The following is a 22,138-nucleotide window of genomic DNA, read 5'->3' on the forward strand; positions in this document are numbered from 1 at the left end:
TGATGCTAAGCGGGCCAGCTTCAAGGCCACAAACCACAGGCCCATAGTTAATGGGAACTTCTTGACCTATGTGTAGATGTGTAGTGACACATATGGGAGGGGGACAAAGGAAATGGAAGTACTGCGAGACATGCAAGCTTGAACGTGAATGTCGATTCTAGCCGAGCCTGCAGGTTGCACTGTTGCATTTGACCAAAAACGGCATCTGTGCAATGTCCTCAATACTTTGTAAGGTTCAGTCGTGGTCACAACACTACTCTGTGTAGTTTTGAGTGCATGATGTCGGATCTTAGTAAACTCGAAAGTGGGCAAATCATTGGCCCTCATATAGTGGGTTCTTCTGTAACCAAAGGAGCTGAAGTGTTTGATGTTTGAAGAGGCAACGTTAAGATGTTTTATAGCCCATACAGGTAAAGTGGAAAGGCATCATCCAGTAAGGCATAACGCAGTCGAAAGCGTGTCTCAAGTAATCGTGATGGACAGTCGTTGAAGAGGATTCCGACGAGTAATAAGAGGACGGCAGCTGGAAAAGCCACTACATAACAGAATATCTCACTCGCGAACGCCGTCGCACCAAAACAACTCTAATGGAGGTTCATAAGCAGCGAATTGCAGGGCGAGCTGGAACTGCAAAGCTACTCATCATCGATGCAAATGCCTGTATAAAAGTGGTGCTGAACTCATAAAACCTGGGCTAAGGAGCAACAGAGGAAAGCTGTGTGGTCGGATGGGTCTTGTTCCACATGGTTTCCAACTTCACGCCGAGTTTACGTCCGGAGAGTGTCGGTGATGATTTGGGCAGCGTTATCGTGGTGTTCCACTGAGTCCACGACTACTCTGCAAGGTCACACTATTGCCAAGGGTCTGGTTACTATTTTAGCTGATCAGGTCTATTGCAAGCTACAATTTTTGTTCCTCAATGACGACGGTGCGTTACAAGAAGATAGGGAGCCCGTTTAAACAGTACACATCATCCAGGACTAGTTTTGTCAGCAGGAAGATGAAATGTCGCAACTCTGCTGGTCATGATTTACCAGATCCCGATATTTTACTGGGCCTTTCTGGTCTCCTTTGGAGATAAAGCTGTGTGATCGTTATCTACCTCCATCATCGTTACCGGAACTTTCCACTATTTTACGGGAAGAATGGTGTAAGATCCCCTTGAAACCCATACAGGACCTGCATTTATCCATTCCGAGACGACTGGAAGCTGTTTCGAATGCTAACGGTTTTCCTATGAAGGTAATGTGTTTCGTTTTTGGTGTATCCGTATTTCTGTCCTACTCATGTGCCTCCAGAATCGAGCAAGGGCTTGAACAATCCATGGTTCACAGAATCACTGCTGTATTGCGTTTCAAATATGGACCAACATGCTGTTTAGCAGTTTCTTTATTTTCGTATCAGAAACATACATATTATATACACAGTCATGACTCTATTACTTTCTTCCAAACCTTGGCCACTTCCAATGCATTTTCTGCTAGTTGATGGTCTTCATCTTCTGTGTAGGGGGCTGGACGTAGTCACCATTGAAGCATGTGATGAACAACCTGTTTAGTTATACTCAATATCATCTTGTTCAGTGTAGCCTCACCTTGCCAAATTAACCTTTGATCTGCCAACTCCAGATCTCAGTGTGTTCAGGGACTTCCAAGTCGTCCATTTCTCACCGTAGCAATTACGTAGGGTTTCTGAAACTCTGTTCCATCCAGAGGGAGGGTAGGTCGTAGCCCTCCATAGTTGCAACCTAGGTTTTTCAGCCGTGACTCCGGGTTCCGTCGATGTTCTTAGGAAACTCCTCCTTGGCTTCAGTCGTTGCGGTTGTGGTTCATGCCCATAAAGAGAATGTGTTGTCTCCTGCTTCTTTCTTTCCTCATTCACGGCTGTTTCTCTTCGAACAGGAGGTGGTGCTACTCCAGTCGGGTTGTGGCAGTCGTGCCCTCCCCAGGATTTTTCCATCAGACTTGGTTTGGCGGGACTGCACACCTGCCTGACAGATTGCCTCCACGACCCACTTCGTGGAGCCAGGAGTTGACAATCCTCACGCTCTGTTTATATTATACAAGAATTTTATAATGGGGAATAATCGGTAACACGTCACACATTAACTCTTGGGTTGATTCCCTTTGAGGTATTCTATTTTATTTAATCTTCCCTTATCCAGACACACATGTCCTTCAGTAATGACTGTCGCTTTTTCCAACCTGTTACACACCTTTCCCCTACACGATACAAGGGTTATTACTAGAATATTACATCAACTAATGTATTAATATCTTTAAAATAACTACTGATAAGGCTACTAAGCTGTGGTCATCTTTCTGGATTTAATCACGTCAACTATCCTTAATCCTTCAATTTGGATCAGTTGAAACTTTCACGCAGTTACTCTGCTCACTCATTTTCACCCACAGCGTAGCATCCAGAACTTGCAAGTACCGTACCTTGTAGTGTCTTCTGATCCCTCCAGCTCGTTGGCATCGACAGTTGTCAATTCTGAGTAACTATCACCAGGGAAATTCTCTGCCTCAGTGTGGCTGCCGATGCTGCTGTCGACCTCTTGTGTACTCCATGACTTGTAGCCAAGCCATGTACCAGGTGGTGAAGGACTGAGGTTAACTCTCAAGTAACATTCACTGGGACCACTATTTGGGGTAAACACTGATTTAATACTCTTTCACTCGTAGCACTATATATATATATATATATATATATATATATATATATATATATATATATATATATATATATATATATATATATACTTCTTTTACACTGGAAAAAGAAATACTTCTTTATTTGTTTTTGGTCTGTGTTCTTAGGCGCGGTTTCGCACTTACAATCGCTCACGGTGCTGGGAGCGTCTTATATTCACGAGCTTGGCCCAACACAGCGCACTTAACAACTTTCTCTTTACCGTTGCCTCTGTATATACCATAGCGGAGTCGAAAGCCGTGGGTATAACTGGTTGCCATCGTCATTGCTGTACTGCACAATAACGCTCTTATCAGTGAAATATACTTTTCCTCGTTCTGCTACCCTTTTTGACATGTATACGCCACTACTCCATTCCACACTACGTCGTGTCGGCGCTGTCTTTTATAATAATTAGCAAAGTTAGTGCACTACTGCGTACTTAGGCCTCGCCCGCTCTCGTGCGAAACGTCCGCTGCCGTGAGCCACCTCGGCTTGACTCCTGAGCATTGTTCTTTGTCCTGCCTACCGGCTACGCTGTTCCATCCGCGTAACCTGGGGGGGGGGGGGGAGAAACTCCCCTTGTTATTCTTGTAAAATTAGTGGTTCATTTACTTATAGTCTATTTACTTTTATCTGTTCTTCTTCCATCAGTAGAGCTTAACTATTATTTTAACTCATTTGCTTGTTATCTATTTTCACTACACACTATTTACATTTTCAAAGGGGGAGTATTGTTCCCAGGTAAGGCTAGCAGTACCGTTTCTTTTTTAAGGCGCTAGATGCCTCTCACTGGCTGTCTCCATTTCCTGCTGCCCTCTCTCTATTTTATGTTAATACTACAACTTAGCGTCACCTTTTTGCCGCTAGATGGCTCGCGCTGGCTGCCCCCAGCTATCATATTGTAGCGTCACAAGGTACTAAAGGCGTTGGACTGCAGCGGATTTCAAGCAACGTGTTACGAGTCTGCAGGTGTCTTTGAGAGCAGTTGGTGTTTGGGTTCACCTGTGTACGGTACGGTGTAGAGGAGTGCAGGGAGACGGTGTGGCGTGTTGCGCAGACCCCGGAAGGTGCTCGCACGAGCTGGCGGCAGCGTACTTCGCGGAGGGCGTGTGGCCGGGCCCCGGGCTGCGCGCCGCGCCCTGCGGCGACGCCTGCCGCCGCAACATCTCGCTGCCCGAGCTGCCGCCGTCGGAGGCGGCGAGGCTCACCTCCTACACCGTGCCCGTCGGCGAGGACCTGCCCTTCACGTGAGTACAGGCTACCTACCTACCTCCCTGCCTATGTCGTACTTCTAATATCCTGCTGTTCTAGCGACACGCAGGCGGGCTCGACGACTCGAGAGAAAGTCCCCAACGCCGCTCGTAGACCTACTAAAATAGCATAGACCAATCACTGGCGCCAGCGTAGCATTCCAATATTAGAGGCGCCATTTGGAGGACAATGTTGTTTTGCAGTGACGAGGGGAACACGGCAAGTGCCATAACCCAGTTTCCCAGAAACTTCGGTCAGTGGAAGCGGGGTCAAAGTAAGCGAGCACGTGTCTCGACCTTTTCTGAGAAAACAATCCAAGTCTTCTAGGTTGTTTATCTACTTTTTGGCGGATAAATACTTCATCCGAAGCGATGGCGCAGTGGCTAGCGTTGTGCAGTCATACTTTTTCTCTCCGTGTTCGAAACCCGATTATTACTTTTAGTTTTGTTTTTCACTTATCGACCCATGTCCGTAGAAAATTACTACACTGATGTTTTGCAAAGTATACAGCAATAAAGTTGCCATTATTCGTCTACTAACTGTGTGCCTGGTGAATCAATTAAAAAATAAATGAATGAAAAAATTATTTGAAATCTTTTACCGCGAGATTCCTGTCGCGCATCTTGATACACAATAAGTTGCAAGTACTAGTTTCTGGACACGCGATCTTTGATGCGCGGTTTGCTGCGAGATAATTGCCAACGCGTAAAATGTTGAGCAATGTTGACGACGTTCCTTTCCCGAATGAAGTCCATACAAGGCACCGTCACTGTGGCGAACCTGCCTTCGCGCAGTGCCCGTTTGTGTTCGGAATGTCTGTGTTTCGAATGTTTCTACGATCAGTATCATTCTTCTTTCTGAAGAATAAACATGAGAATAAAATATAAGAATTAATGTAAGAATTGGTACAAGAGAGACATATAAGAACATGAAAATTTAAAAGGTTATAACCCCTGAAAATACCATACAGTCATGTATTATATAATAAATGTATGACATTGTGAAACTCAGTTATAATTTTACTATTAATATAACGTCCTTGTATTCACAAACTTGACAGGAAACATTCGTGCAATAACATTTATACAGACATGGGCATACTTTTTTTTAAAGATATATATACACTCCTGGAAATTGAAATAAGAACACCGTGAATTCATTGTCCCAGGAAGGGGAAACTTTATTGACACATTCCTGGGGTCAGATACATCACATGATCACACTGACAGAACCACAGGCACATAGACACAGGCAACAGAGCATGCACAATGTCGGCACTAGTACAGTGTATATCCACCTTTCGCAGCAATGCAGGCTGCTATTCTCCCATGGAGACGATCGTAGAGATGCTGGATGTAGTCCTGTGGAACGGCTTGCCATGCCATTTCCACCTGGCGCCTCAGTTGGACCAGCGTTCGTGCTGGACGGGCAGACCGCGTGAGACGACGCTTCATCCAGTCCCAAACATGCTCAATGGGGGACAGATCCGGAGATCTTGCCGGCCAGGGTAGTTGACTTACACCTTCTAGAGCACGTTGGGTGGCACGGGATACATGCGGACGTGCATTGTCCTGTTGGAACAGCAAGTTCCCTTGCCGGTCTAGGAATGGTAGAACGATGGGTTCGATGACGGTTTGGATGTACCGTGCACTATTCAGTGTCCCCTCGACAATCACCAGTGGTGTACGGCCAGTGTAGGAGATCGCTCCCCACACCATGATGCCGGGTGTTGGCCCTGTGTGCCTCGGTCGTATGCAGTCCTGATTGTGGCGCTCACCTGCACGGCGCCAAACACGCATACGACCATCATTGGCACCAAGGCAGAAGCGACTCTCATCGCTGAAGACGACACGTCTCCATTCGTCCCTCCATTCACGCCTGTCGCGACACCACTGGAGGCGGGCTGCACGATGTTGGGGCGTGAGCGGAAGACGGCCTAACGGTGTGCGGGACCGTAGCCCAGCTTCATGGAGACGGTTGCGAATGGTCCTCGCCGATACCCCAGGAGCAACAGTGTCCCTAATTTGCTGGGAAGTGGCGGTGCGGTCCCCTACGGCACTGCGTAGGATCCTACGGTCTTGGCGTGCATCCGTGCGTCGCTGCGGTCCGGTCCCAGGTCGACGGGCACGTGCACCTTCCGCCGACCACTGGCGACAACATCGATGTACTGTGGAGACCTCACGCCCCACGTGTTGAGCAATTCGGCGGTACGTCCACCCGGCCTCCCGCATGCCCACTATACGCCCTCGCTCAAAGTCCGTCAACTGCACATACGGTTCACGTCCACGCTGTCGCGGCATGCTACCAGTGTTAAAGACTGCGATGGAGCTCCGTATGCCACGGCAAACTGGCTGACACTGACGGCGGCGGTGCACAAATGCTGCGCAGCTAGCGCCATTCGACGGCCAACACCGCGGTTCCTGGTGTGTCCGCTGTGCCGTGCGTGTGATCATTGCAGTGTCCGGGGCAAGTATGGTGGGTCTGACACACCGGTGTCAATGTGTTCTTTTTTCCATTTCCAGGAGTATATATATATATATATATATATATATATATATATATATATATATATATATATATAGTGAGAAACCGCTACGCTAGCCGCTGTGCTACCACTTCGGATGAGGCAGTCGCGTTTTAAAAGACATCTAAATTACTTCGAGAACTTTGACCGTCTTTTTCCCAGGAGCGACGTGTTCGCTCATTCTGACTCCTCTTACACTCAACGAAGCTTCTGGAAATTCGAGTTAAGGCATTTGCCGTGTTTTCCTTGGTTAGCAAATAACCAGTAATCGAACGCTCGCTTATAAAACAGCTTCAAATGTCTGATTAAAATTCATTAATTTGTTACATATTTGCTTTTAAGCAAGTAAGCGACAAAAAGTGTAGAAAAGATATGAGATTATGCTTAAAGTTTTTTCAAAGTCGCTAAATCCTCTCATTATTAAGGACTAGATGACTATAAACTGGGTAATTTCTGCTTCATTTTAAACAAAAGGTGGTATTTCACGTCCCTCAATCTTCATAACGTCATAATTATACTCTGAACTGTGTTTTGGACAATAATATAATTTTCAAGGCACATTCAGCGATATGTCCGGATACCGTCTGCAGCCTGTGTTACGACTAGAGTTAGTAGCGAAACGTCACGCTAGATGTCGACGTCTGACTTCATGAACAGCGAAAACGTATTAAACGGTAACATTTTTTTCCCTTCGTCGTTTTACACAGAGAAAAAATTTCATAAAGGCTCGAAATTACTTGAAAACTATGTAGGATGTCCCTAACTGATCTCATTCTCAAATACTGTATGAATAAATTCCGTGTATTTGTGCACCATCAGTTACGGTACCTCAAGATAAACATACAGTTTTTGATGCTGCAGCTAACAGTACTTTTGTTAGATGATTTAGTACTTTGTTTCAATAAGGTAATAAATCCTTCTTACGTATGTTACAGCTGTATCTTAGCCAATGGTTAGTACTTCTACATTGTAAATTTGTGCATTTAATGTGAACTTACTCAGTCACACAAACAATTAATATATGAGTAGTTACCAGTACGTCACTACCTTATGGTGATTACTTATTGACTGCTGGATTAATTAATAATTAATTAAGTCAATGATTAACATAATAAGTGTGCTTCATTTCTGAATGTTAATATTTTTAGATTTTCATCCAAATTTCACAGTTGAATTTGTACGAAAAGTTTTAATTTTGGTGCTCATATGTAACGGTACAGTACCCTAGCATGTAATGAATGCAGTATAATAGACGCCAACAATGCTGTGTTGCCGTCTTGACAAACAAAGGACAGTACACGAGAGGCTTTTGTTTACTAATGGACGAGTTAGGACACTACACTGTTTCGATTTTTTACATATGTTATTTGTGACACACAGTATTAACGACAATAATGCTCAAGATTCATGTAAGTTGGCTTTCCGTAATTTAACAGTGAATGAAACCTTATTCACCGTAAGTGGATGTCTTGGAATCATGGGGGCCAACCAACAGCAAAAGCTGACAATTAACTGTAGCCGTCCTCACAAAGTTGTTACACAAATTTTTACATGTTCATGCTTGACGTTGTCCACATGTAGAACAATTAGATATTTCTAGACTTCTGGATTGTTGCACGATTTTGGCCTTCCTTAGTGCAAACCTAACGCACTTCATGCCGATGTAGACTGTGTGATCAAAAGTATCCGGACACCTGGCTGAAAATGACTTACAAGTTCGTGGCGCCCTCCATCGGTACTGCTGGGATTCAATACGGTGTTGGCCCACCCTTAGCCTTGATGACAGCTTCCACTCTCGCACGCATACGTTCAGACAGGTGCTGGAAGGTTTCTTGAGAAATGGCAGCCCACTCTTCACGGAGTGCTGCACTGAGGAGAGTTATCGATGTCGGTCGGTGAGGCCTGGCACAAAGTCGGCGTTCCAAAACATCCCAAAGGTGTTCTATAGGACTCAGGTCAGGACTCTGTGCAGGCCAGTGCATTACAGGGATGTTATTGTGGTGTAACCACTCCGCCACAGGCCGTGCATTATGAACATTTCCTCGATCGTGTTGAAACATGCAATCGCCATCTCCGAATTGCTCTTCAACCGTGGAAAGCAAGATGGTGCTTAAAACATCAATGTAGGCCTGTGCTGTGATAGCGCCACGCAAAACAACAAGGGGTGCAAGCCCCCTCCATGAAAAACACGACCAAACCATAACACCACCGCCTTCGAATTTTACTGTTGGTACTACACACGGTGGCAGATAACGCTTACCGGGCATTCGCCATACCCACACCCTGCCATCGGATCGCCACACAATGTTTTTTCCACTGTTCAATAGTCCAATGTTTACGCTCCGTACACCAAGCGAGGCAGCGTTTGGCATTTACTGGAGTGATGTGTGGCTTATGAGCAGCCGCTCGACCATGAAATCAAAGTTTTCTCACCTCCCGCCTAACTGTCATAGTACTTGCAGTGGATCCTGATGCAGTGTGGAATTCCTGTGTGATGGTCTGGGTAGATGTCTGCCTATTACACATTACGATCCTCTTCGAATGTCGGCGGTCAGTGTCAGTCAACAGGCAAGGTCGGCCTGTACGCTTTTGTGCTGTACGTGTCCCTTCACGTCTCCACTTCACTGTCACATCGTAAACAGTGGACCTAGGGATGTTTAGGAGTGTGGCAATCTCGCATACAGACGTATGACACAAGTGACACCCAATCACCTGACCACGTCCGTGATTTTCGTGGAGTGCCCCTTTCTGCTCTCTCACGATGTCTAATGGCTATTGATGTCGCTGATAAGGATTACCTGACAGTAATTGGCAGCACAGTGCACCTAATATGAAAAATGTATGTTTTTAATGTGTCAGGATACTTTTGACCACATAGTGTAATTGCTGAAGATTCGGACTGTATTGGTCAGAGATTGGATTTCAGTTTAAAATTTACAACAGAGCTTCAAGTCATCCATGTACAGCACGTGGGATATTTTCCGAGACTCTCTCGCTGTTTGTTAGCCCAGTTTGTTTTCTGTAAGATGGCTGACGGCGAAATCAGGCCGATGATCAACAGCGGCGATGACCACGAGTCCCCCTCAAAATGCCTCTCTTGATGCTGATTAATCCGTTAACTTTCTTTTCCAATAGTATTTCTATTTTCCAGTATTCCATCACATTTTTTGCTGAGCGCGATCGTTTCCAGGCGCTTTATGGTCCTACTGTGTGGCAGTAAGTCAAAGGCGTTTTTGTACTCCACTCGTTCGTATATAGACTTCTTTTCCGGCTTCTGAAGTTTTCGAGAATCATTTTGTCGATAAAGGGTTGGTGTTTTGAACCCTCCTTCTTCGCATATTACCTTTTTGTTCCATTGGTATTGTGTAGTATTCTTCCACAAAGTCCCGAATTCTGTCGGTTGTGATGCCTGTCAGCAACTCCAATGTTATGGGAAAACATGTTACTGGTCTGTAAATTGTGGTCAGGCATATGAGCCAGAAGATGTGCAGTTGATCGTTGCCAGTGGATATCCAGTTCTTGACTTTCTTCGCTCTTTTTTCAACCGTTTCAGGTTTTATCTCCAGTTGTTGCATTTTGATCTTAGGAAATTTGTTTTCAAAGTCTTTTATCTATCCAGAAATTTGGATGTAGTCTTTTTCTGTTTCCCAGAGATCTTACCAGACTTTGTTTATTGCAGTCTTCTCTAGTTTTTCAGTTTTTCGATTCGAGCTCTGGTAGAACTGCATATGACTGGGCTGGAATGGTTGATGTTGTCGGTACTGAGTAATCATGGACGTGTATCCACGCATTTTTCGATTTTCCAGGCTGTTGCAGTTGTATTAGTTGCTTCACAATTTCCAAAATTTCTCGTACTTAGCCAATACATTTTCATCAGCTATTCTTTTGTCTTCCGGCTATTCAGTTTATGCAATTCCACGATCTTCAAGTTGCTTGCATCAGATCTCAAGGTTTTTGATTTCCAGATGCAGCCGATCTTTCCACATTGGTTTTCGAGTCGATCTTCTGACGGGGTTTGACGGCAATATTCCCGATTCTTCTGCCACTTTTACTGTTGTACTATAGGCGAGCTGGTTCATTTCTTCGATTGTAGTTATTTGGACAGTTGCGAAGAGCAGCATTAACTTCCTTCATAAGTGGAGATAGTTGTTTTCTACAGCTAATTTTTAAAGCATTCTGAATTTGATGACACATGGGCGAGGAATTTGGTCTTTAATTTCTTGTTGTCTTTTAATCAGTGTGTTATGCGTTTCGTCAATGAGTTATTGTTCTTGTTTTTTTTTTTTTCTTCTTCTTCTTCATCGCGCTGTGGTCCTAAGTTTCGTTAGGTTCAAGTTGTTCAGTGATTTCAGATGTTGCAGATGCCAAAGCAAGATTTTTGTTTCTGTTTCACAAGTTTTCCGAATTTCTTCGAGTACCACTTGCCTGAACACTTTGTTCATTACGATAAATTGTTTCTGATCAGCTAGTCAGAGTTCTGTTATGTCATAGTCTGTTATCTTCGAGCTTGAGTATTCTTGCTCTCAGAACTGGTACATGCGCTTCTGGTGCTTCGTTTTGGCAGAAGAACCGGGAATAGTAGCATTTCATTACTTAGTGATTCTATGACGTACTGTATTTGTGTCGCTTATGAGTTTTTTTCGTTTTGTTCCTGTAGCCCACTTCTCCATAGCTTCCCAAGTTGCTCAATAACCGACACGTCCCTTCTATTCTGGAGTACGACAAAGCCTGTATAGCTTCATTTGGCGTTTATTTCTCAGCTGGTTGAAATAGGTTGGATGCACTTAGACCTGCTCCTCAACTGCGAACTCTCCAGCGTGACTGAACTTGACAGCAATTCAGACTACAGCTGGCACAACTTTTAACTGGAGCACTCAGGCGATACCACCACGTCAAGGTGGCACTCGTGCAGCGTGAACATTAACATAACCGACAAAGAGCATAAGGCGCTACAGTCATGGACTGTGCGGCTGGTCCCGGCGGAGGTTCGAGTCCTCTCTCGGGCATGGCTGTGTGTGTTTGTCCTTGGGATAATTTAGGTTAAGTAGTGTGTAAGCTTAGGGACTGATGACCTTAGCAGTCAAGTCCCATAAGATCTCACACACATCTGAACATTTTTGACAAACAGCAGGACCGATTCCTGACTGCAAATGGAGGAAAAACGTTCCTGCGAAAATGAGTCCGGGAATGCATCATTGCCACGGTAGATGGCGCTGATGAATGGCTCTGACCACCTGCCGTGTGTTACTTTGTGTACTGAGGGCTGTGTGATTGACGCAGCAGAACGATCCGGTATTTATACCGGGAACAAGCTGAGATAGTGTTTATGTACGGCCAAGCAGATGGAAACGGCCGATTGGCAGCACGACTATACCAAAACTAGTACCGTAAATGACACCACCACATCATACAAAATTTCAAGCCCTTTTCGAGCGTTTGTGTGATCATTGATATTTTCAGACAGACAATCATGCAGGGAGGCGGCAAACAGCGCGTATATGAGATCTGGAGCTTGTGCTTGAGTTTGCCTCAACATCCTGAAGATTCCGGTCCTCCAAATCTCGTGTCCACACAGTTTGTTGTCTCCCTGCACGCTTGTCTGTCTGAAAGGACCCATAATGAGACAAACGTCCAACAAGGGCTTGATATATTGTGTGCTGTGATTGGTGTCTGTGAGGGAACTTGTTTTGGTATAGCCGTGCTGGCTCTCGACCGTTGCCATCTGCTTGGCCGCTACACAGACACAATCTCGGCTTGTTCTCGACATGAATACCGGAACATTCTGCTACTTACAATACGCTGCGTCAATCACACAGCTTGCTATACACAAGGAACAAACGGCACGTAGTCTGATCCACTGTTATTCGTCTGTGCGGCTGGTCCCGGCGGAGGTTCGAGTCCTCCCTCGGGCATGGGTGTGTGTGTTTGTCAAAATGGTCCAAATGGCTCTGAGCACTATGCGACTTAACTTCTGAGGTCATCAGTCGCCTAGAACTTAGAACTAATTAAACCTAACTAACCTGAGGACATCACACACATCCATGCCCGAGGCAGGACTCGATCCTGCCAACGTAGCGGTCGTGGGGTTCCAGACTGAAGCGCCTAGAACCGCACGGCCACTCTGGCCGGCTGTGTTTGTCCTTGGGATAATTTAGGTTAAGTAGTGTGTAAGCTTAGCGACTGATGACCTTAGCAGTTAAGTCCCATAACATTTCACACACATTTGAACATTTGAACTGTTATTCGTCAGCGCCATCTATCGTGACAAAGATGCATTCCCGGACATATACTGGACCTTTTTTCCTTCATTTTCAGTCAGAAATCTGTCCCTGTAGTTTGTCGGTTTTATTAATGTTTACGCCGTGTAATAAAAATGGATATATTGGTACTGAAAAGACAAAATACTGTGATCACTGCCCGCCGCGAGGTAGAATGCTGCCTGGTGGCGTTGCGAGCAGGTGACGCATTTGCAAAATTATGTAAGCGGGGCAGACACTGACAGGGGATCACCGTAGCAAAGATGTCGGCCGGAAATGGGGAAATTCACTGAGATAAGCATCTTTGAGAAAGGGCAAATTACTGTTACGTAGAGACTGTGAACGAGTATCTCGAAAAGGCCGAAGCCGGTCGAATGTTGACTTGCTACTGCCATGAGCATCTGCGGAACGGGGTAGGGCAGTGAAACCACTACCACCAGACGCTACACGATTGGACGTCCGTGGCTCTTCACAGAACGTGCGGTTCGGAGGCTTGTCTGCTCTGTAAAGTAGGATAGATGGTGATCTGTGGCATCTCTGCCGAAAGAGCACAACGCTGGTGCACGCGCAAGTGCTTCGGAGCACGCCTTTCATCGTACACTGTTGAACATGGAGCTCCGCAACAGACCACCACTGTGTGTTCACACGTTCACCCAACGACATCGCCAATTACGACTGCAGTGTTACGCTACGGGAGACGATCTCCTGCGACTGCATGGGACCTGAGGTAGTAATCTAAGACACGCTGACAGCTGCGAACCAGATGCATCCCTTCATGCTTGATGTGTTCCCCGACGGCGATGTCGTGTGTCAGTAGTACATTTCTCCGTATCTCGGAGCCAGAATCGTGCTACAGTGGTTTGAGGAGCCGTAACGTGAACTCACGTTGATGACTCGCCTGACTGAAATGCTATGTAATCCATCGGGGTCGCCATCACCACGTACGCAAGTCAGCGGCCCTTAATTACGCGAATTACTTGACCTGTGCGTAGACGTCTAATGCCACATACCTCCAAAAACCTACCAACAAACTGTAGGATCCCTGATATGCAGAATCAGTGATGCATTTCATTTCAAAGAAGGACAAACCCAGGTATTAAGCTGGGGGGGATAATGATTTGGTTCGTCACTGTATATGTGTGTATCAGCATGCGTATGTTCCACATCTGCTAAACCAATGGACTGATTTCAGCCAAACTTGGTACAGATATCCCTTACTGTATGGCAACAATTGCTGTCGGGGTAAGAACCAATTACCTATCATACTTCAGGAAATTTGACGTCGTAAACAATGTGATGCATGAAAAACTGCCGCATCATCTATGGTTTTTAAATTTATTACTTCTGTGCTACTAATTCTATTCGCAGTAAATTTCGCGGACAGTATATAAATATGCAGCTAGACGCACCTATAATATTGTATCATGATTCCACACATAGTAGAGGAGATATGACGTCACAACCACTGAGATGCGTGAAAAACTGCCGCATTGTGCGTGACGTTTATATTTTCACTTCTTTGCTACTAAGTTTATTCACAACACATTTTGCAGACAGTACTCGCATATGACGCAGAACCATTGTACGACACACAGTTCAAGACGTATGACGTCATAAAGACTGAGATGCGTTAGAAAATTGCCTCATCGGGCATGAAGTTTTGATCCATTTATTCCTCACTATTAAGACACTCCTGCAGCTGACTCAGCTTAAGGAAATCTCTGACACCTGGCAGCACTTTTGACAGCTTTAAGCTGCGAAGTGCAAACGGTTGTAGCAGCAAACTGTCGCCATCTATAGAGCTATGAACAGGCATCGCCATGGAAACGTTTACAAAATCGCGTTGTAGATATGGGAAGCGGCTGCGCCCAATGTACAGAAGCTGTCCGCGACATTACTCTACAAATACAGTTCATTTTTGTTTTCATTTCTAATAAAAATTGGCATAATGAATACGCGGGCAATGCCGGATTTTTCAGCTAGTGTATATTACTGAAACTGACTGCAATCGCGAAGTGTGTCATCCTTCACCTTGAAGCTCCATCTTGTAAACTTGGCTTCCGCTTCAGCCACTCTGCGACTCCTGCTCGTAGCCAGCTTAGTGTTCTCCAAGACTGCCAATGAACTTTAATGCCAGAGGGTTTATCTCCTTCAAGTAGGAACCAAGTTGAAGGTTCCGTGCTAAGCTGTGAAATTGGAATCATCCTAAATTCAGTATTGTGGTGCACTGAATGTCTCATCTATTCCTTACGTGACATGCAGTTTGTAGAGGATGTATTTGAATTCCTCATTACACTCGTCATGTGCTTGTCACAAGACATCTGCTTTCTTCGTGTGGGCAGATGTGTTCCAGACCGAGCAGGCTGCACAGAGCGAAAGAGAATCTGCACTCCATTAAGGATATGCGTTCTTGTTGTCCCTCTCTTGAATGTATGCTCACAATTGTAGTCGTGGGAGTGAGATTTATCTTAAGATAACGATCAGCGGCATTTGTAAGTTTATCTCCTACTTGTTCAAATGTTGGATATTGTGTGAAGTGGCAGAGAGCAAGTGTACAAAAAAGTCTAGTATTTCGGTGACCTAGCTGAATACTGTTGGATGCTAACACAATACCTTGTGCGAAACGTCTCTTTTGATTTCTCCATTCATTCTTTTAGTCACCAAACCGAACGTATCATCATTTGTTACAAATTACAAACTGAATTCTACAAAGCTAGGGACAGTTGAAGGAACTTCTGCATAGTTCTGTAAACAAAATTTAGTGTTTTATAATGTCTGATGCTAACTTTTGGTCTACCGCTGAAACACAAGTTACTGGTTCATTCTGGAAACCTTCCTCGACCTGAAACTTCCCGGCAGATTAAAGGTGTGTGCCGCACCGAGACTCGAACTCTGGACCTTTGCCTTTCGCGGGCAAGTGCTCTACCGATTGAGCTACCTAAGTTATCCAAGCATGACCCATCCTCGCAGCTTTACTTCCACCAGTACCAAATCTCCTACCTTCTATAGGCAAGGTAGAGCTCGGTAGAGGACTTGCCCGCGAAAGGCAAAGGTCCTGAGTTAGAGTCTCGGTCTGGTACCCAGATCTAATCTGCCGGGAAGTTTCAAATTAGTGCGCACTCAGCTAAAGAGGGAAAATATCGTTCTCGAAACTTCTTCTGTGTGTTTCGTAAGGTTAAGAGCCTGTGTAGGATAGCATATCCGAAGCTGAATCTAGCCTCATGCGCTGTTGGTTGGGACTCAACAAGGGTCACATTCTTTCCAGCAGTAACTTGAGGTGGGAGAGGTGAGCTATAGGTCTGTAATTGCCTGCCATGTTTACTTTCGACTTTCCTTACAGTTACTCGCCGTGTGATCTGCTGTGTCGTGTTGTGTGTGCCGGCAGGGCGTCGGGGCTCCTCTGCGCAGAGGCCTACTCGCGGCCCCCGTTTGGAAGGCAGAAGGGCCAGGGTGGGGGCCTCTTCGGCGGTGGGAGCGGCCACCTGTGTTGGGCGCTGAGCGGCGCGTTGCTGCTCTACCTGCTGTCCAGGGCGCTGGCCGGGCGGGCCGAGGAGCAGCACAACTAAACCCCTGTGCTGTACTTGCAATAAACACCTGTCACCTGTCCCACAATGCCTGTTTACGCCTCATTTCCACCACGTGTGTTAGGCGGCGAGTGCCGTCTCAGTACACTGCACGGGGCTAAGATACTGGTTGCGTGGGCAGAGGTGTAGCTGGGCTGAATGCGCCGCCACATCTGTGCTGTACTTGCAATGAACACTTCTCATCTGTTCCCCAATGCCAATTGACACATTATTTCCACCACTTGAGCTAGACACGTAGCGCCACTTCCCTGCTCTGCCTGTGGACAAAGAGACTAGCCGGATCAAATAACAGCTGGATTGAGTGTCCAGGCGCATATGCTGTGTCCCCACTGTTTACAAGTCATTTCCAACGTCTGTGGCAGGTGCCAAGGCCATGACCTCGCTGCTCCATCTGAGAGCCAAACTGCTGGGCAGGTGCGCCAAGGCACAGTTGAGTTCAGTGTGCCCTCACACTTGTGCTATACTCGCAATAAATACCTATCACCTGACGTCGTATCTATCCTTACAGGTCATTTTCACCACCTCGCTGCTCCATTTACTGGCCAAGCAGGCAGAGGTGCGTCCCAGTTAGGCACACTGACACACTTGTGCTGTACTTGCAGTACACATCTATCACCTGCTCAGTCCTGTTTGTTCGCACGTCATTTACCAACTGCATTCTTTGTTGGAAGTAGATACGTGTACTGCAATTTCTGAGATAGCCATATATACACATATATTGCCATGCTGATTGCAGTACACCCCACTTCTTTTGAAGACTAAATACATCCCCCTTCTTTTGAACACTTGGTAGTACCCATTATACACTATACATACACTCGGACTTCAATACGAACGTAATAATTCCAGTTCCAAAGAAGGCCGGTCCTGACAGGCTTGATTATTACCGAATTATCAATTTATAAGCCATACTTGCAAAAACTAGTACGAATTATATACAGAAGAATTGAAAAATTGGTGGAAACCAGACTCATAGATGCTCATTTTCCGTTCTGGAGAAATGTGGGAAGACGCTAGATTTAGAAAAAGGTTTTGACGATGGTCAGTGGAATACACGCTTTGAAATTATGACGGTAGCAGGAATAAAACACGAGAAGCAGAAACCAAACTGCAGGTGCAATAGTCGAAGTATTTGAAAGGGAAGCAATGGTTGAGAAAGGAGTGAGACAGAGTTGTGGTCTATCCCCGATGTTATTCGATCGGTACATTGAGAATGCGGTAAAGGAAACCAAACAAAAATTCGGAGTGGGATTCATAGTTAACGCAGAAGAAATAAAAAACTTTGACATTTGCCAAAGACACTGTAATTCCGTCAAAGACGGCACAGGACTTGGAAGAGCAGCTGATAGAAATTGATAGTTTCCTGAAAAGAGGCCATAAGATGAACATGAACACAAGTGAATCAAGAGTAATGTAATACAGTCGAATTACATAACTTGATGCTGAAGGTACTGGATTGAGAAATGAGATGCTGATAATAGTAGATGAGTTTTAGTAGTTGGACCGCAAAATAACTGATGATGGCCAAATCAGAGAGGGTATAAAATGCAGTCTGGCAATAACGCGAAAAGCGTTTCTGAAAAACAGAATATCTTATATAAATAAAAGTGTTAGGAAGTATTTTTCTGAAGATGTTTGCTAGAGTGCAGGCTGATGAGGAACTGATACGTGGACGATAAGAAGTTCAGACAGGAAGAGAATTGAAGCTTTTGAAATGTGGTGCTGCGAAACAATGTTAAAGATAAGATAGACAGATCGAGTAACTAATGATGAAGCACTGAATAGAACTGGGGACGAAAGAAAGTTATTGTATAGTATGAATAAAAGAAGAAGATAGTTAATACGAAAAATCCTGAGGCATGAAGGAATAATCAGTGTTGTAGTGGAGGGAAGTGTAGACACAAAAATTTTATGGGAAGACCTAACATGAATGAAGAAGTTAGTCTAAATGGATGTAGGAGGCATTAGTTATTTGGAGATCAAATGGCTTGCAAAGTATACAACAGCGGAGAACTGCATGAAACAAACTATCACATTGAATGTAGGAACAACGAGAACAACAAGAACAATATCTCTTGAACTGCGACAAGATGTGATTTCCATCCGACGGTGCACTAGCCTACTCGATACTAATGTTTGTGAGCACCTAATAACAAATATGAGGGTCGTTCCGAAAGTAATGCCTCGTACTTTTTGTGGTGACTTTGGATGTTCGCGCCAGATGTCATTGGTGTAGTGCTAATGCCTGAACCTTCCTCTTTCAGTCGCATGTGGTTCCGTTGTTCTGCGATAGTTGGCGCCAGCAGAAGTGTGTTCCAAAATAACAGTCTGATATAGACGCGTGTATAAAACAGGTGTGATTGAATTCCTCACTACTGAATAAACTGCGACGATTGAAATACATCGACACTTGCCAAAGGTGTATGGAGACGGTACGACAGATGTGAGCACTGTGAGGCGACGGGTACGGCATTTCCACTGCACAGCAGTCATCCCTAGCAATGAAGAGCGTCTAGATCAACTCATTCGTGCTGACCGGCGGATAACGGCCAGAGAATTGCGTGCAAATCCGATTGTCGGCCGTAATGCCTTGGAAACAATGTTGGAACATCTTGGCTATCGCAAAGTCTGTGCTAGATGGGTCCCGCGGATGCTTAACACTCATCGGATGGAAATTTTTCGGGACCTGCTGCACCGATATGGAGCTGAAGGTGACAATTTTCTAAATAGCATCGTCACCGGAGACGTGGTGTCACCGCTACGAGCAGGAATCCTAAAGACAGTCCACGGAATAGCGACATGCGAATTCTCCGCCAAAGAACAAATTCAAGTCAGAGACGTCTGCGGGCAAAGTGATGGGCACGGTCTTCCGGGATAGCAAGGTGTGGTTCTTTTGGATGTCCTGGAGCCTGGAGAAACTGTCAGTTCAGCACGCTACAAGACGACACTGACTAAGCTGGAAGCCCGAATTTACAGGGTAAGGCCAGAGAAGAAGACCAACTTTCACTTGCAGGATGACAACTCATTACAAATTCGGCTGGACTGTGTTACAACATGCACCGTACAGTGCCGATTTAGCGCCTAGAGACCTCCATCTCCTTGGGCCTATGAAAGATGGACTGCGCGGCCAACATTGTCAAGACTCGGACGATGTTGTCAAAGCCGTAAGAAAGTGGTTAGCCTCAGCTTGTTTTTCAGCTTGTTCCGGCATACAGGCTCTGGTTCGTCGTTGGCAAAAGTGCATAACGAATGGTGGTGACTGTGTAGAAAAATACAGTCTGTAGCTAAAATATTGCTTTATTACCTGTACTGTTGTGATTCGTGTATCTTCTGTAGTTTCCATGAATAAAAATAGGTGGCATTACTTTCGGAGCGACCCTCGTACCTCCATCGTTTGCCTGGACCCGGATATCCTCTCCCGCGGACGGTGCAGTCACTGGAGCCCCCTCCCTTACGGATTTTCTTTGATGTAGATCATTTGTATGAAATCCCTGTATAAACCGAGGAGTATCTGACTGGTGTACAAGCTAGCTACCACTCTGATTTACACAAAGCTGAAAATTAATTGGCAATCACTAATTGCTTACCTCACTATAGTTAGTTCGGAGGTCTCTACCACCTACATAATTTTGACCCTAAGTGCATGTGAAACTCTGTACATCCAGACCTTCTTTGACTTCGTTCCACGACGTTTGACACGTGTTGTAAACAGTGGTGTGTGGCGTCACGCTCCCACAAGACAGGAAAGTCACAGAGCAGGTACACCAGTGTAATGTTAATGATTTGTGTACTGTCTTGTGCCGAACCTTTAGTATAAAGTTCATTTTGGTCATGTGTATTAGTACAATGACTGTAGTGACTCCATTGCAGTTCGTTTACATTTTTGACGTCACCTGACCTGCTGACGACGTCACAAACCACGCCGTTTATCAATGACGTCGCCATCGTGATGTCACAAGCCACTTGTCCAGTCTGTGACAGCCAGTCACAATGTAGGCCCAGACCTGCCATCTTGTCTGTGCTCAAAATTGCCTGAAAGATATGAATTGGACGCCATGTTCAAAAGAATTAAATTACTTATAAAAATTCAGAAAGACAACAATAGAACTGATGTAACTTGGGACTAGTGTTCTAACTTACAGTTGATGCAACGCGTACTAACGATATTTGTTTGATTAATTTAGCACACTTGGTGTAAGGCACAATGTATGTATGTACATACATATACACACACAAACACACACCTACAAAATGGTTTTGTCAAGTGTCAAGATGTTATTTTAATACGAAAAATATATGTCAAAAAGTGTAAAGGGTGTTGGCAGTTTGTTCTTAAGCATGCTTGAGGGCGTATCACTGGTAATATAAAGTTTGAACTATGATCGCCTGACATTCTTGAACGTTTTTCGGTAATGTTTCGCTTCACCAACCACAATGATAGGGGGGAAGAAGATAATGATCATATTTGAGACGGGTAAACATAACTGATGTTAGTGAATGGCTGGTTTTGATTTTTATTGGTTTCGATTTGTACTTTAGAGTTGTACTTTTCACGGCTTTGGCTTTCAGATGTTCTTTTCTATTGTGTCAGTAATTGAATAAATACTCTTCCACCCGATTTGAGACATATTTTTGGTGTCTTGCGACGCTTCGTGCAGTCGCCATTATGACAATATCCCCCTGTCATGACTATGATTGCTCGCTTGAGCGCTCAGCCCATTCAGAGCGTCGCAATACCCCTGTGTTTGCTGCTACTTCGTCAGCGTTTCTCCAGCTGGCGCTCCGCCTGGCCATTAACTCGTTCTCCCTGGCCTCTGACATTGTCTAGGGAGAACTTTAACAATTTTTTAATATTCGTCCGGAATATTATTCTTGGGTGCAACTGCTATTCCATCAAAGTGACACGTAGTCTCCTCTGCGTGACAGCTTAAGATGACAAACGTTTTGTACTGCAAGACGAATTTTATACCCTAGCAGGAGGATCACAAAAATGTTTGGGTGGTCTGATATCGGATTTAGCCACACTAAGAAGAGTTTTTCACAATTATTAGGGACTGTTGAGATGTGAGAATAAAATTGTTTACTTTGGTACAAAGACTTAAATAGTCTAATTAACAAGTCCACTTTGAGCTGTAAGTTAGATCAGCTGTAGTATCGTGTGTTTTTGTTTTTTAATGTTATAGAACAAATTTTTATGTATTTTGATAAGTAATACAAATAATTTTGATTCCTTTGACGGGTGGTACAAACATTTAATGAATATCATTGACAAGTGCTCCTAAACCTGTAATTTAGGTTAGTAGTGCTACTATATGAGCCATGGGAATTTTTTTAAATGTTACAGAATAATTAGGTAATGCCACGTGTGTTTTATACTAAAAACTAACATTTTGATAATTAAATTTATTGTGTTGTAAAGATAGAATCTTCGTTCATGATCAGATATCTGTAATTATACTTGTACATTATAACAGGCGATCTGCATGTGTTCTGGACATATTTTGATAAATAGTTACAATTTTGTACAAAGATTCCATTTTAGATATATCGAAGTTTCCTTTCTGTGTGTGGGAACTTGTTCCATCATTGTCTATGGCCATGTTGCATTCTGTTTACATTTCACATTTTGTGCATTGTGAAGTTCGTCTTGGATTTTACGCAAGTATGTAGTTCAATTGATACAGTGCATTAAACATTTCAAAAAAATACATAATTTTAGTATTGTTTGTAGTACTAGAGTGTCAAAAAATTAACATCAGTGGATGAACAGTTGCCATAGGCATACCTCAGATCAAATGTAACAAAAATCAACATTAGCCAGCCAA

At 44.5% G+C, this 22,138-nt stretch overlaps 1 protein-coding gene across 1 annotated transcript in view; it reads left to right on the plus strand.

The window, feature by feature from the left end:
* The window catches only part of LOC126203481 (hepatic triacylglycerol lipase-like), a 45,062-nt gene extending 28,767 nt beyond the window's left edge, over positions 1-16,295 (plus strand). Inside the window, exons 4-5 of the mRNA XM_049937803.1 lie at positions 3,755-3,944; positions 16,115-16,295. Coding sequence (XP_049793760.1) covers positions 3,755-3,944; positions 16,115-16,295 — 371 coding nt within the window. The remainder of the gene's footprint in view (positions 1-3,754; positions 3,945-16,114) is intronic.
* The last annotated feature ends 5,843 nt before the right edge of the window (positions 16,296-22,138 follow it).

The sequence above is a fragment of the Schistocerca nitens genome, chromosome 9, assembly GCF_023898315.1.
Source record: "Schistocerca nitens isolate TAMUIC-IGC-003100 chromosome 9, iqSchNite1.1, whole genome shotgun sequence".
In the NCBI taxonomy this organism is placed as follows: Eukaryota; Metazoa; Arthropoda; class Insecta; order Orthoptera; family Acrididae; genus Schistocerca; species Schistocerca nitens.